General features: G+C 40.1%; 1 protein-coding gene and 1 long non-coding RNA gene across 2 annotated transcripts; both read right to left on the bottom strand.

The window, feature by feature from the left end:
• Positions 1–5,185: 5,185 nt before the first annotated feature.
• LOC143861109 (uncharacterized) lies at positions 5,186–6,887 on the bottom strand. Its single transcript, XR_013239889.1, has 2 exons — positions 6,466–6,887; positions 5,186–6,006 (listed from the first exon to the last, which is right to left on the bottom strand). It is a non-coding gene; the product is annotated as an uncharacterized LOC143861109 (long non-coding RNA).
• A 203-nt stretch (positions 6,888–7,090) lies between these two features.
• On the bottom strand, positions 7,091–8,962 carry LOC143861108 (pathogenesis-related family protein). Its single transcript, XM_077372015.1, has 4 exons — positions 8,813–8,962; positions 8,494–8,626; positions 8,115–8,413; positions 7,091–7,364 (listed from the first exon to the last, which is right to left on the bottom strand). Exons 1-4 carry the CDS (start codon positions 8,936–8,938, stop codon positions 7,212–7,214), a joined length of 711 nt encoding a protein of 236 aa, XP_077228130.1. The 5' UTR covers positions 8,939–8,962; the 3' UTR covers positions 7,091–7,211.
• Between the last annotated feature and the right edge of the window lie 3,434 nt (positions 8,963–12,396).

Below are 12,396 nucleotides of genomic sequence, written 5' to 3'. Positions count from 1 at the left end.
ACGCCCTGGCGAAAACATCCACTGGCAGACTTATGGGTTCACCTAGGGTGAGATTTGAGTTGATCTCGGCACAATCTCCCAAGATCTGCTCAAATCTAGTGTGAGATTTGAGTTTATCTCGGCACAATCTCCCAAGATCTGCTCAAATCTAGGGTGAGATTTGAGTTTATCTCAGCACAATCTCACAAGATCTTCTCAAATCTCAAGATTTGAGCAGATCTTGGGGAGATATTTGAGTAGATACTGGCACAATAACTATCAGAATAGACCAGCCCGACGCATACTTGATCTCTTCACAATATACACGAATGAGAGATTTGAATCATGCAAGTGGAACACTTTTGATTCCCCAAACAAAGAACGAAATAAAAAAAACAAAAGAGTAAGGAGTGTATCTCAAGATTTGAGCAGATCTTGGGGAGATATTTGAGTAGATACTGGCACAATCACTATCAGAATAGACCAGCCCGACGCATACTTGATCTCTTCACAATATACACGAATGAGAGATTTGAATCATGCAAGTGGAACACTTTTGATTCCCCAAACAAAGAACGAAATAAAAAAAACAAAAGAGTAAAGAGTGTATCTCAAGATTTGAGCAGATCTTGGGGAGATATTTGAGTAGATACTGGCACAATCACTAACAGAATAGACCAGCCTGACACTATCAGAATAGACCTGCCCGACGCATACTTGATCTCTTCACAATATACACGAATGAGAGATTTGAATCATGCAAGTGGAACACTTTTGGTTCCCCAAACAAAGAACGAAATAAAAAAAACAAAAGAGTAAAGAGTGTATCTCAAGATTTGAGCAGATCTTGGGGAGATATTTGAGTAGATACTAGCACAATCACTATCAGAATAGACCAGCCCGACACTATTAGAATAGACCAGCTCGACGCATACTTGATCTCTTCACAATATACACGAATGAGAGATTTGAATCATGCAAGTGGAACACTTTTGATTCCCCAAACAAAGAACGAAATAAAAAAAACAAAAGAGTAAAGAGTGTATCTCAAGATTTGAGCAGATCTTGTGGAGATATTTGAGTAGATACCAGCACAATCACTATCAGAATAGACCAGCCCGACACTATCAGAATAGACCAGCCCGACGCATACTTGATCTCTTCACAATATACACGAATGAGAGATTTGAATCATGCAAGTGGAACACTTTTGATTCCCCAAACAAAGAACGAAATAAAAAAAAACAAAGAGTAAAGAGTGTATCTCAAGATTTGAGCAGAGATTTGAATCATGCAAGTGGAACACTTTTGATTCCCCAAACAAAGAACGAAATAAAAAAAACAAAAGAGTAAAGAGTGTATCTCAAGATTTGAGCAGATCTTGTGGAGATATTTGAGTAGATACTAGCACAATCACTATCAGAATAGACCAGCCCGACACTATCAGAATAGACCAGCCCGACGCATACTTGATCTCTTCACAATATACACGAATGAGAGATTTGAATCATGCAAGTGGAACACTTTTGATTCCCCAAACAAAGAACAAAATAAAAAAAACAAAAGAGTAAAGAGTGTATCTCAAGATTTGAGCAGATCTTGGGGAGATATTTGAGTAGATACTGGCACAATCACTATCAGAATAGACCAGCCCGACACTATCAGAATAGACCAGCCCGACGCATACTTGATCTCTTCACAATATACACGAATGAGAGAGTTGAATCATGCAAGTGGAACACTTTTGATTCCCCAAACAAAGAATGAAATAAAAAAAACAAAGAGTAAAGAGTGTATCTCAAGATTTGAGCAGATCTTGGGGAGATATTTGAGTAGATACTGGCACAATCACTATCAGAATAGACCAGCCCGACGCATACTTGATCTCTTCACAATATACACGAATGAGAGATTTGAATCATGCAAGTGGAACACTTTTGGTTCCCCAAACAAAGAACGAAATAAAAAAAACAAAAGAGTAAAGAGTGTATCTCAAGATTTGAGCAGATCTTGGGGAGATATTTGAGTAGATACTGGCACAATCACTATCAGAATAGACCAGCCCGACACTATCAGAATAGACCAGCCCGACGCATACTTGATCTCTTCACAATATACACGAATGAGAGATTTGAATCATGCAAGTGGAACACTTTTGATTCCCCAAACAAAGAACGAAATAAAAAAAAACAAAAGAGTAAAGAGTGTATCTCAAGATTTGAGCAGATCTTGGGGAGATATTTGAGTAGATACTGGCACAATCACTATCAGAATAGACCAGCCCGACACTATCAGAATAGACCAGCCCGACGCATACTTGATCTCTTCACAATATACACGAATGAGAGATTTGAATCATGCAAGTGGAACACTTTTGATTCCCCAAACAAAGAACGAAATAAAAAAAACAAAGAGTAAAGAGTGTATCTCAAGATTTGAGCAGATCTTGGGGAGATATTTGAGTAGATACTGGCACAATCACTATCAGAATAGACCAGCCCGACGCATACTTGATCTCTTCACAATATACACGAATGAGAGATTTGAATCATGCAAGTGAAGCACTTTTGATTGCCCAAACAAAGAACGAAATAAGAAAAACAAAAGAGTAAAGAGTGTATTGCGATTTTGGTGCGTAAAAACATAGGAGAATAACTCTGGTTGAAGGCAAAAGGGGATTTTTGAAAGTCTATGCTTAATATGTCCTTGGATTTTAAAAAATCCATCTATCAGGATTGAGCATGCTTAAGTGCAAAATGCACACGTAAAATTTTGCGGCAGGTTGACATCCTACGGTTATACAATCCAACGGTTGAGTTTAGCATTACTCATCAGGCAAAAAAAAGAAAGAAAGAAGAGAGTATAGCATTCCTCATAAATAAGTGAAAGTTTTTATGACTCATTATTTATATAAAAAGAGGAATACCATTTTTTTTGGGCGCTTAAGTGGTTATATCGCCTCCCATTGGTTCGCTTAAGCGGGACCCAGACATTTAAACAAATGGGAGGCGTTATAACTACTTAAGCGCACCAACACTTTTCCCATATAAAAATATTAATAATTTATATTTATATTTATAAAAAAATTGGTTAAACATTAATGATAATTACTATTTAAACAACCTATCAAGGTGCGACAACTTAAATCACAGATAGAGCATGTCGTCTATCAATTGAAAGAGTCGGGTGTACTTTTTATTAAATAAATGGGATTTGCTAGCATCCATTGCAGAAGGCTTTCTGCGGACTTATGGCCCAATTTCTTAGAATTACACGAGTATGTACCGAGTAAAACCACCACTATCTATAGTGTGAAAATAGTTTAAAATGGTGGTGTTATAAAAAACAGGATACGTACATCAACTATTCTGTTTGTGAAGATAAAAGGATCAATTACCAATGGGGAACAAAAATTAGGTGGAATTATCAACAGGACCCATGCTTCTGGAAGAGGTTGGGGAGGTGCCTGGAGTAGCTGTTGGTACTGACCGACGAGAGCCGTCATCTGTTGAAAAAGAGCTTGAACTTGATCCGTAGTGGGTGTAGGATTGAGGTGGTCCGAATGAGCCGGGCTCTGTTCGGCTGTAACAGAAGTAGCCACCACCTGCGAGGCGATTCGCTCACTCTGGGTCCTGCGAGGTAGCATGGCGCGAGTAGTCCGTGTAGTTGGTACCCGAGCATTTCTCCGTCCTGCTATTTTGTAAAGGTATTTGAACAGCTTTTAGTTCGTGGTCCCACGAATGGCGCCAATCTGTTAGGCCTAAAATCGGTAACAGATACGGCAGTGACGTCAGAGCTGAGCTGAAGGACCCGAGGAGCCAAAGTGAAGGAACTGTATTCTGCACAATAGCAAACGAGGTCAGAAGACCAACCCGGAGTGTTACTCCGAACAGGCCCTTCGACACTCAAGTCAGTATGAGCAGGAGTGCAGAGCTAGTTTTAAGAGTGGTTGAGAAGAAGTTATTATTACCCCTTGGTTTGAGCTTTGAAAGCCCTTTTATAGAGGGTGGTTGGCTCACCTACCCCAGGACAGGTGTCGGCCTGTTATAGGCTTGAGTTTACCTACTCTGAGGTAATTACCATAATACCCCTGGACAGGTGTCGGCCTGTTATAGCTTGCTATTTTTATACCCCATCAGGCCCCTTAGAGTTCCACCAAGAGAAGCTAAAGAATAGAATTATGTCTGGCCATGATCTTATGAATGAGATATCAGTTCGGCATTGAACAAGGACCCATGTGGGCCATGTCATGATGGTCCATCATATCCACCGTCTGAGTTACACATAGGTCCCATGTAGGACCTAGTATTGATTATAAGGATCCTAAGGGTGTTTGTCCGTATAGCCGGACTCTAATTTTGATGTATTCATGGGTAAATTTGGAGAATGGAGGACACGAACTATCGCACAAGATCGAAAATTTTGGCGTCTTGAGTTTTGTTTCTATCCTCATTAAGTGGCTATATGCGCACAGCTTCTTGTTTATAACAACACCCCTCTTCATGTCTTTGCCTAAAAAATTTCACTAGTACAAGAAATTTTATTTACTGCATGAATTCTGTGTGAGTTTTTTATTCCTGGTTGCTGTGTTTATTTTATTTCATACCTAATTTCTGTCATTTATCCTTTTTATCAGCATTAAGAGGATAGGTTGTTCTCGTTATGATGATAAAAGGCTAGTTTCAATGGTTGTCTCATTCCTAAAGAGAATATTCTAGTAGGTCCTGTGACTTCAGTATAACTCACTTTCCACATAAATTATGTCTACAACTGACCTTCATACTATCTTTTATCATCTCAGCTTTAGGTAGACATGGACCAAGCATTCTGACTTGGTCATTGCTGCCAATTTGGGCCTTCTAATGGAGTGGAAATAACTAGGAGTGAAAATAAGGGAGATGATATATTCGCAACTCATAAATCGACCCCCATCTCTCTCTCAGCAATGCCCTATTTTGGGAGCGATTTATCACTGCCCATACAAAAACATAACACATTTTTGTAATCCGTCAGAATTCATCAGGCTCAGATCTGATTCAGACATGTCCTCCAATCTTGAATATAGATCCATACTTTTTTAAACCCTAACTAGATCCTGAAATAACCAGATTTTAATTAGTGTCCAAGATCCGTTTTAATCGGACCACATCTTGAGCATCCATCGGACCTTGAACAGGTCTAGTTTAAAGCTAACATCAAAACCATATAGATAAAGCCTAGTGGATATCAGTGGTGCAACACTTAATTTAAATCAAACATCAAAACCATATAGATAAAGCCTAGTGGAAACAGGCAATTGGGTGTTCCATCCACATGTACAAACGGGTTCTCCTCTCCAATTGAGCACACATTAGGACTGTAGGGTTGATTCTAACAACCCAAATATCCTCTCCTAGAAAACCATCCAAGCTTTTCTAAACTAACCTGAATGTGAAAACACTCAACCTGCCCAAGAACAGCTCTAGTTTCCTCTCTTTTTTCTCTGTTTTGGGTGGAATGAAAGCACAATACTATCCATGCATCTCATCCAAACTCCTGTCAAAACATATTTACACGGAAAAACCACGGAAGTATAAAGGCGATGACCAGACAAGCCATCAAGAAGTTACAGAATGGCTGACCTCTCAAACATCTCCTCCGCTCCGATGAGTAGCTGCTGCTTCCGTGAACCAATACCCTCTCATTCCATTGCTCCATGAATCTAGTGTTCCCCACACCAGTGAATCTAGTGTTCCCCACACCGTGGTCCATTAGATGGGCCACGGCCTAAGTAGATTGTGACTCAAAAATCATTTCGATAGGTTGATCCTAACCCTCCGATCTGAATGTTAGAGGGTTGATCCTAACCCTCTATAGATCGGAGGGTTAAGGTCAACCTATGGAAATAATTTTTCGGGCACAACCTATTTAGGCTGTGGCCCATCTAATAGACCGTTTGGATCATCTTATGGTGCGGGCCATACCGTACTTTTAATAAAGTGAGGATTGCCCTCATCAAAATACAGTAGTGCTGATAACATTTCCCTTCTACAATAATATTTACAAATGAGGAAACTATGAGAATTTAGAATGCTGAGATGGTGAGAAGTGGCAGAAAATAGGCCATGTTTGGCAGCCATGATTTTTTTTTTTCCACTGAATATTAGTTTATCACAATGGGAGGGGCAGAGGGTGAGTGGGAGAGAATTTAGAGGTCTGAGAACTAGCTGAAAAGTAGGAAAAAGAAACTCGTTTTGTTTTTCCTTATTTTTCAGCCACTTCCCACTCATGCGCTCTCAATTCTCTTCCTCTCCCACTCTCCTTACCCCTTTCTCAACCAATGGTAAGCTGATATTCCATGAAAAAAATTTCACGATTGCCAGACATGGCCTTAATAGTTTTTATTTTAAAAATTAACTTCTCTTGAACTGAGATCAAGAAAATTCATTTTACTGGTACTTTTAAAATATGAGACTGATTATTTTCACTATTTTTCAGAAGACTAACCAATCTTAAATCGAGATCAAGTGAACTGAAGAATGCTGAGGCACGACCTCATATGAGATGAGTCCACTACAACATAGTGGGTCCCTCCTTTGACTGATCCTGACCGTCCATTTGATAGGCCATTCTTTGATCTATGATGGCCCGAAAATCATGCTAATCATATAATCCTGAGTGTTGACATCCAAAAAGAAGTAATGTGAGCCCCCCTTTATGTAAATTTTTACGGTTGATGTTTCAATGACAAAGAATACACATTATTGGACCTTAGGAACAGATAATTGGCCTTATTTTGGGGCCATAAATGATCTAAAGGCCTCTCAGGTAGAGGGTTCAGATTCATCGATCAAAGGTGGGTCCCACTATGTCATAGTGGGCAAGCCTCATCGGGTTACAATGAGAACGCCCGACTAAAGCATTCCTCCAAGAGACTAATCAAGATAAGCTGTCAAAATTAAAATAAGGGGGGAATAGACTAATGTCTGCTACTATAGGGCAAAGCTATCAGTTGATCACCAGGGAAGTAATGTGATTTGTGTGACTTTTGTGTGACAACGTCAGCATAACAGGGCCCACGAGGTGGATGGTGTGGACCCCAACAAATTTTAATATAACAATTGGAGAAACGTAAACGAAAAGTCTTCACCTAATTGCATTCTTATCTTCTAGAGTTTTACAGATAAGGTGAAAGTAGATATAGTAATTGACCACCATATAGCAAGTAAAGGAAAGGAATTACTGGGAAAGAGTCAATCCCCCTTGAAGAAAGGACATGGTTTAGGGAGAGAGGAGTTGTGTTGGTGTTGCAAATTGGAGTTGAGAGGTCCCTTGAGAAGTCCCCCAAATAGCTCTCCCGGATCGTAATATATCTCTACCTCTTCAGCCCTCACTGACTCGTCAACCTGTGAAATTGCCAAAGATCATTTTTTGTGATTAGGTCAAACATGGTTATAACTTATAATTATTTTTGTATTTAAGAGCGTGCTATTACAATATAGAAGGTAGAGGAAGGGACTTATTGATAAAACCCCTGGCAACAAGGCACCATTATCACATTGGGATTTCCTAGGGAATTTAGTGGAAAGGCATTTCGCGGCTGACTTTTGCATGAGTGAACAGCCACAACCCAAAAGTGAGCTGGCAACAGGTGGAAAAGTGAGCCTGTGTGTCATTTTGCGGCTGACTTTCGCATGAGAGAACAGCCACCTCAGATGCTTTAATGAATAAGACAATATTTCTGCCGAAAAGTGAGCTGGCATTTCGGGGCTAACTTTTGCATGAGAGAACAGTGTGAAAAGTGAGCCTGTGTGTCATTTTGAGGCTGGCTTTTGCATGAGAGAACAGCCACGTCAGATATCTTAAATGAATAAGACAATATATCTGCCGAAAAATGAGCCTGTTCTCCCATGCAAAAGTCAGCTGCGAAATACCTTTTCACAAGAATCCCTAACAAATCCCATATTATAGGTGATGATATATTCGCACCACCCAGTAAGCTGATTAGCACCCCTTATAACGTGATTTGACGTTAAAAAGCGTTAAAAGTCTAACGCAATTCACGTTAACAGGGGAGCGAATCATCCTATAGGAGGGGGGGGGGGGGGTGTACAAATACAGGCATGCCGGAGATAAGAAAGGATGGTGTGTGTTACCTTAAGAACAGCCACTCCGGTAAACTCAACCTTCTCTCCGGTGGGAGCATGACCTTTGAATGGACCCTCCATAAAACCCCAGTGCCTAAACTTGAATACTATAACTGGTGGGCCCGAATAAACACTTAGAACTTCCCAAGCAAACCCACGAGGAAAAGCTGATTGGAAAATGTCATGAGACGATTCAAAGCTCTCTTTGTCAGCTTTGTAGTATTGAAATTCCTCAGGCAGAGAGTTTTGCAACAAAGCGTTATAGCTCCCCAGCTCTAGGGTTTCTTCCCCTGATAATCCTCTTCTCCCTGTTCATCACATATTTAATTAGTAATTTAAGTTTAATTTTGATTTCATTTAAAGATGAAGGAAAAGAGGATTAAGAGACCATTAACAAAGAACTTGAATTTTTCAGGGTTTAAGGATTTGAAGTCTTGTAAGTCTATCTTGTGAGAGAGCTCCATCTCCCATGTCTTAAGGGCGTTCTGGACGATCTCCTCTAGTGATCCTGTAGGCCATTCCTAAAATCCATGAAATATGATTGAAGGCAGAAAAGGGTTATTTTCCTCTTTGACACAAATAAGTTATCATATATACATGGGAAGGGGCTTCAAAGTTCAAACCCAAGATAGTTCCATTAAAAATAAGCAATAAGAACAAAAGGAAAACAGTAATAACAAGGACCCTTTTGCAGTAGTGTGTTGTACCTTGGTTCGGCCTTGTTCGAAAAGTTGATTAACAATATCATAGTTTGGAGGGCTACCATGTCTCCATTGGGTGTTCTTCTCTCCCTCTCCATGCATGTGAGATCGGTACTTATCGCCAAAACTCATATCTGAAACGAGAGAGAGAGAGAGCAGGGTTTTCTTAAAAAAGGAAATGAGACAGAAGACAGAGAGAGAGAGAGGGAGCAGGGTTTTCTTAAAAAAGAAAATGAGACAGAAGAGAGAGAGAGAGAGAGAGCAGGGTTTTCAAGCCACTGCAGATGAATTAAATGAATAAGACAAAATCTGTTGAGAAGTGAGCCTACGTGGTTGCTCTCTCATGCAACAGCCGGCCTCAACGCAAAATGCCTTCTGGCGATGGTCCTTAGCAAATCCCATCTTATATTCATTTTTTATCTTCACAAACAGAATAGCTGATGTACGTATCCTGTTTTTTATAACACCACCATTTGAAACTATTTTCACACTATAGATTAGACCTGGCAAAAGCGACCCGTGCCCGCGGGTCGACCCGACCCACGCAAATTTGCGAGCACGGTCTGAGTTTTAGTGACCCGTCAAAACTAACCCGTTGGTGACCCAACCTTCAAAAACTCGGGTCGGGTCGGGTCAACCCGCGGGCACCCGCAAGTCACTTGGCTTTTTAAAGGGTGGTGATTTTGTTATGCTAATCTAGTTAGACGGCTTTTTTTCTAATGCAAAGGAGGGTGATTTTGCTATGCTAATCTAGTTAGATGGCTTTTTTTTTCTAATGCAAAGGAGGGTGATTTTGTCATGCTAATCTATTTTTTAAGAGTTTGATGCCTAAATAGGTTATGACTGGCACCATAGAATATAAATGGGTTGTGGCAAGCACCATAGGTTGATCCCAACCCTCCGATTTGAATGTTAGAGGGTTGATCACTTGATCCTAACCCTCTATAGATCAGAAGGTTAGGATCAACCTATTGAAATGATTTTTGGGGCACAGCCTATTTAGGCTGTGGGCCATCTAATGGACGGTTTGGATCATCCCACGGTGCCGGCCATACCCCCCTCATCAAAATCCAGTGATAATATTTTCCAAAATAAACTACTGTTTGAATTTGCGGGTGACCCGCGGGTTGACCCGGCCCACCCGCGGGCCACGCAGGTCACCAAAATTCTGACCCGCAAAAATGCGGGTCATCTCCTGACCCGACCCGTGTGACCCACACCCGCATCACCCAGACCCGGCCCGACCCACCCGTTTGCCAGGTCTACTATAGATAGTGGTGGTTTTACTCGGTACATACTCATGTAATTCTAAGAAATTGGGCCATAAGTCCGCAAAAAGCCTTCTGCGATGGATGCTAACAAATCCCATTTATTTAATAAAAACGTACACCTGACTCTTTCAATTGATAGACAACATGCTCGATCTGTGATTTAAGTTGTCGCACCTTGATAGGTTGTTTAAATAGTAATTATCATTAATGTTTAACCAATTTTTTTATAAATATAAATTATTAATATTTTTATATGAGACAAGTGTTGGTGTGCTTAAGTGGTTATAACGCCTTTCATTTGTTTAAATGTTTGGGTCCCGCTTAAGCGAACCAATGGGAGGCGATATAACTACTTAAGTTCAAAAAAAAAAAAATGGTGTGCTTAAGCACACCAACGTATTCCTCTTTTTATATAAATAATGAGTCATAAAAACTTTCACTTATTTACGAGGAATGCTATATACTCTCTTTTTCTTTTTCTTTTTTTTCCCTGGCGAGGAATGCTAAACTCAACCGTTGGATTGTATAACCGTAGGATGTCAACCCGCCGCAAAATTTTACATGTGCATTTTGCACTCAAGCATGCTCAATCCTGATAGATGGATTGTTTTAAAATCCAAGGACATATTAAGCATAGACTTTCAAAAATAACCTTTTGCCTTCAAATAGAGTTATTCTCATATGTTTTTACGCACCAAAATCATTACTCTTTTGCTTTTTTTATTTCGTTCTTTGTTTGGGCAATCAAAAGTGTTCCACTTGGATGATTCAAATCTCTAGCTCATTCGTGTATATTGTGAAGAGATCAAGCATGCGTCAGGCTGGTGTATTCTGATAGTGATTGTGCCAGTATCTACTCAAATATCTCCCCAAGATCTGCTCAAATCTTGAGATTTGAGAAGATCTTGGGCGATTGTGCTGAGATAAACTCAAATCTGACCCTAGATTTGAGCAGATCTTGGGAGATTGTGCCGAGATCAACTCATATCTCACCCTAGATTTGGGCAGATCTTGGGAGATTGTGCCAGGATAAACTTAAATCTCACCCTAGGTGAACCCATAAGTCTGCCAGTGGATGTTTTCGCGAGGGCGTATACTGTGTCTTTCACCGGCTCGCATGTCATACCAGCCACCTCATGAATGGAGACAAGTTGTCTCCATTCACGAGGTGGCTGGTATGAGTTGTCTCCATTCACGAGGTGGCATGGTGATCCTCGGAATTAAATGAGTCGTGGCGTTTGGTTTGCATTTATATTTTCTTATTATATGCTGCATTTTATTTGGATTTGGGTGATCCCCGCAGGCATAACAAATGAAAGGATATATATGGAAAATGATATATTAGCTCCCTTTTCTTCGTTGGGCCACTCCCTTCTAGTGTAAAAAAGTGGCCATAAATACACTAAAGCTAAAGGGGAGCAACCCGGGTTGGAAAAGGGGGTGAATATATTACTTCCCTTATATATTTCACCATAGGTGTTGGCCCAGATTGAATGGATCAATTCAGCAGAGCTGTAATACATCAGAGAAAGGAAACGGAGCTACGAAATTTCAACAATAGGTAATGTACGTATTCGCCCCATTTTTTCTTCCCCGACCCACCCCATTTGAAGTGTAAAACGAGTCATAAATACATAGGGTGGTCCGAGGAAGAAAAGGGGTACCACTAATTTTTATTTTTGGGAGATGATAAATTCACAGTCCTGTAGGATAATTCGCTCCCCTGTTACCGTGAATTGACGTCTGAAAGAGTTAAAAAGAAGGGTATGCTGCAGACTTTAACGCTGTTTGACGTCAATTCACTCTACAGCGGTCCGAATTATCGTATAGGAGGTGCGAATATATCATCTCCCTTATTTTTGCCCCTAGTTATTTCCACTCCATTAGAAGGCCCAAATTGGCAGCAATGACCAAGTCAGAATGCTTGGTCCATGTCTACCTAAAGCTGAGATGAAAAAAGATAGTATGAAGATCAGTTGTAGACATAATTTATGAGGAAAGTGAGTTATACTGAAGTCACAGGACCTACTAGAATATTCTCTTTAGGAATGAGACAACCATTGAAACTAGCCTTTTATCATCATAACGAGAACAACCTATCCTCTTAATGCTGATAAAAAGGATAAATGACAGAAATTAGGTATGAAATGAAATAAAATAAACACAGCAACAAGGAATAAAAAACTCACACAGAATTCATGCAGTAAATAAAATTTCTTGTACTAGTTTAATTTCTTAGGCAAAGACATGAAGAGGGGTGTTGTCAAATTCACTTGTTCAGTAGAACAGCAAATGAGGATAGAAACAAAACTCAAGACG

Source organism: Tasmannia lanceolata, unplaced genomic scaffold (genome assembly GCF_043159265.1).
Source record: "Tasmannia lanceolata isolate RefF3 unplaced genomic scaffold, GAP_Taslan_0.1 ptg000037l, whole genome shotgun sequence".
Classification (NCBI taxonomy): domain Eukaryota; kingdom Viridiplantae; phylum Streptophyta; class Magnoliopsida; order Canellales; family Winteraceae; genus Tasmannia; species Tasmannia lanceolata.
Note: the sequence above shows the minus strand (reverse complement) of the source record. Positions and strands in the feature narration are given on the sequence as shown.

What these genes read in the sequence shown, in the direction of transcription:
- LOC143861108 (XM_077372015.1), bottom strand. Translation starts at nt 8,938, where the DNA reads ATGAGTTTTGGCGATAAGTACCGATCTCACATGCATGGAGAGGGAGAG. An exon ending in TCGAACAAGGCCGAACCAAG is followed by an intron (nt 8,627 to 8,812) that starts GTACAACACACT and finishes CATGGATTTTAG; the next exon opens with GAATGGCCTACAGGATCACT. An exon ending in ATTCAAGTTCTTTGTTAATG is followed by an intron (nt 8,414 to 8,493) that starts GTCTCTTAATCC and finishes TGTGATGAACAG; the next exon opens with GGAGAAGAGGATTATCAGGG.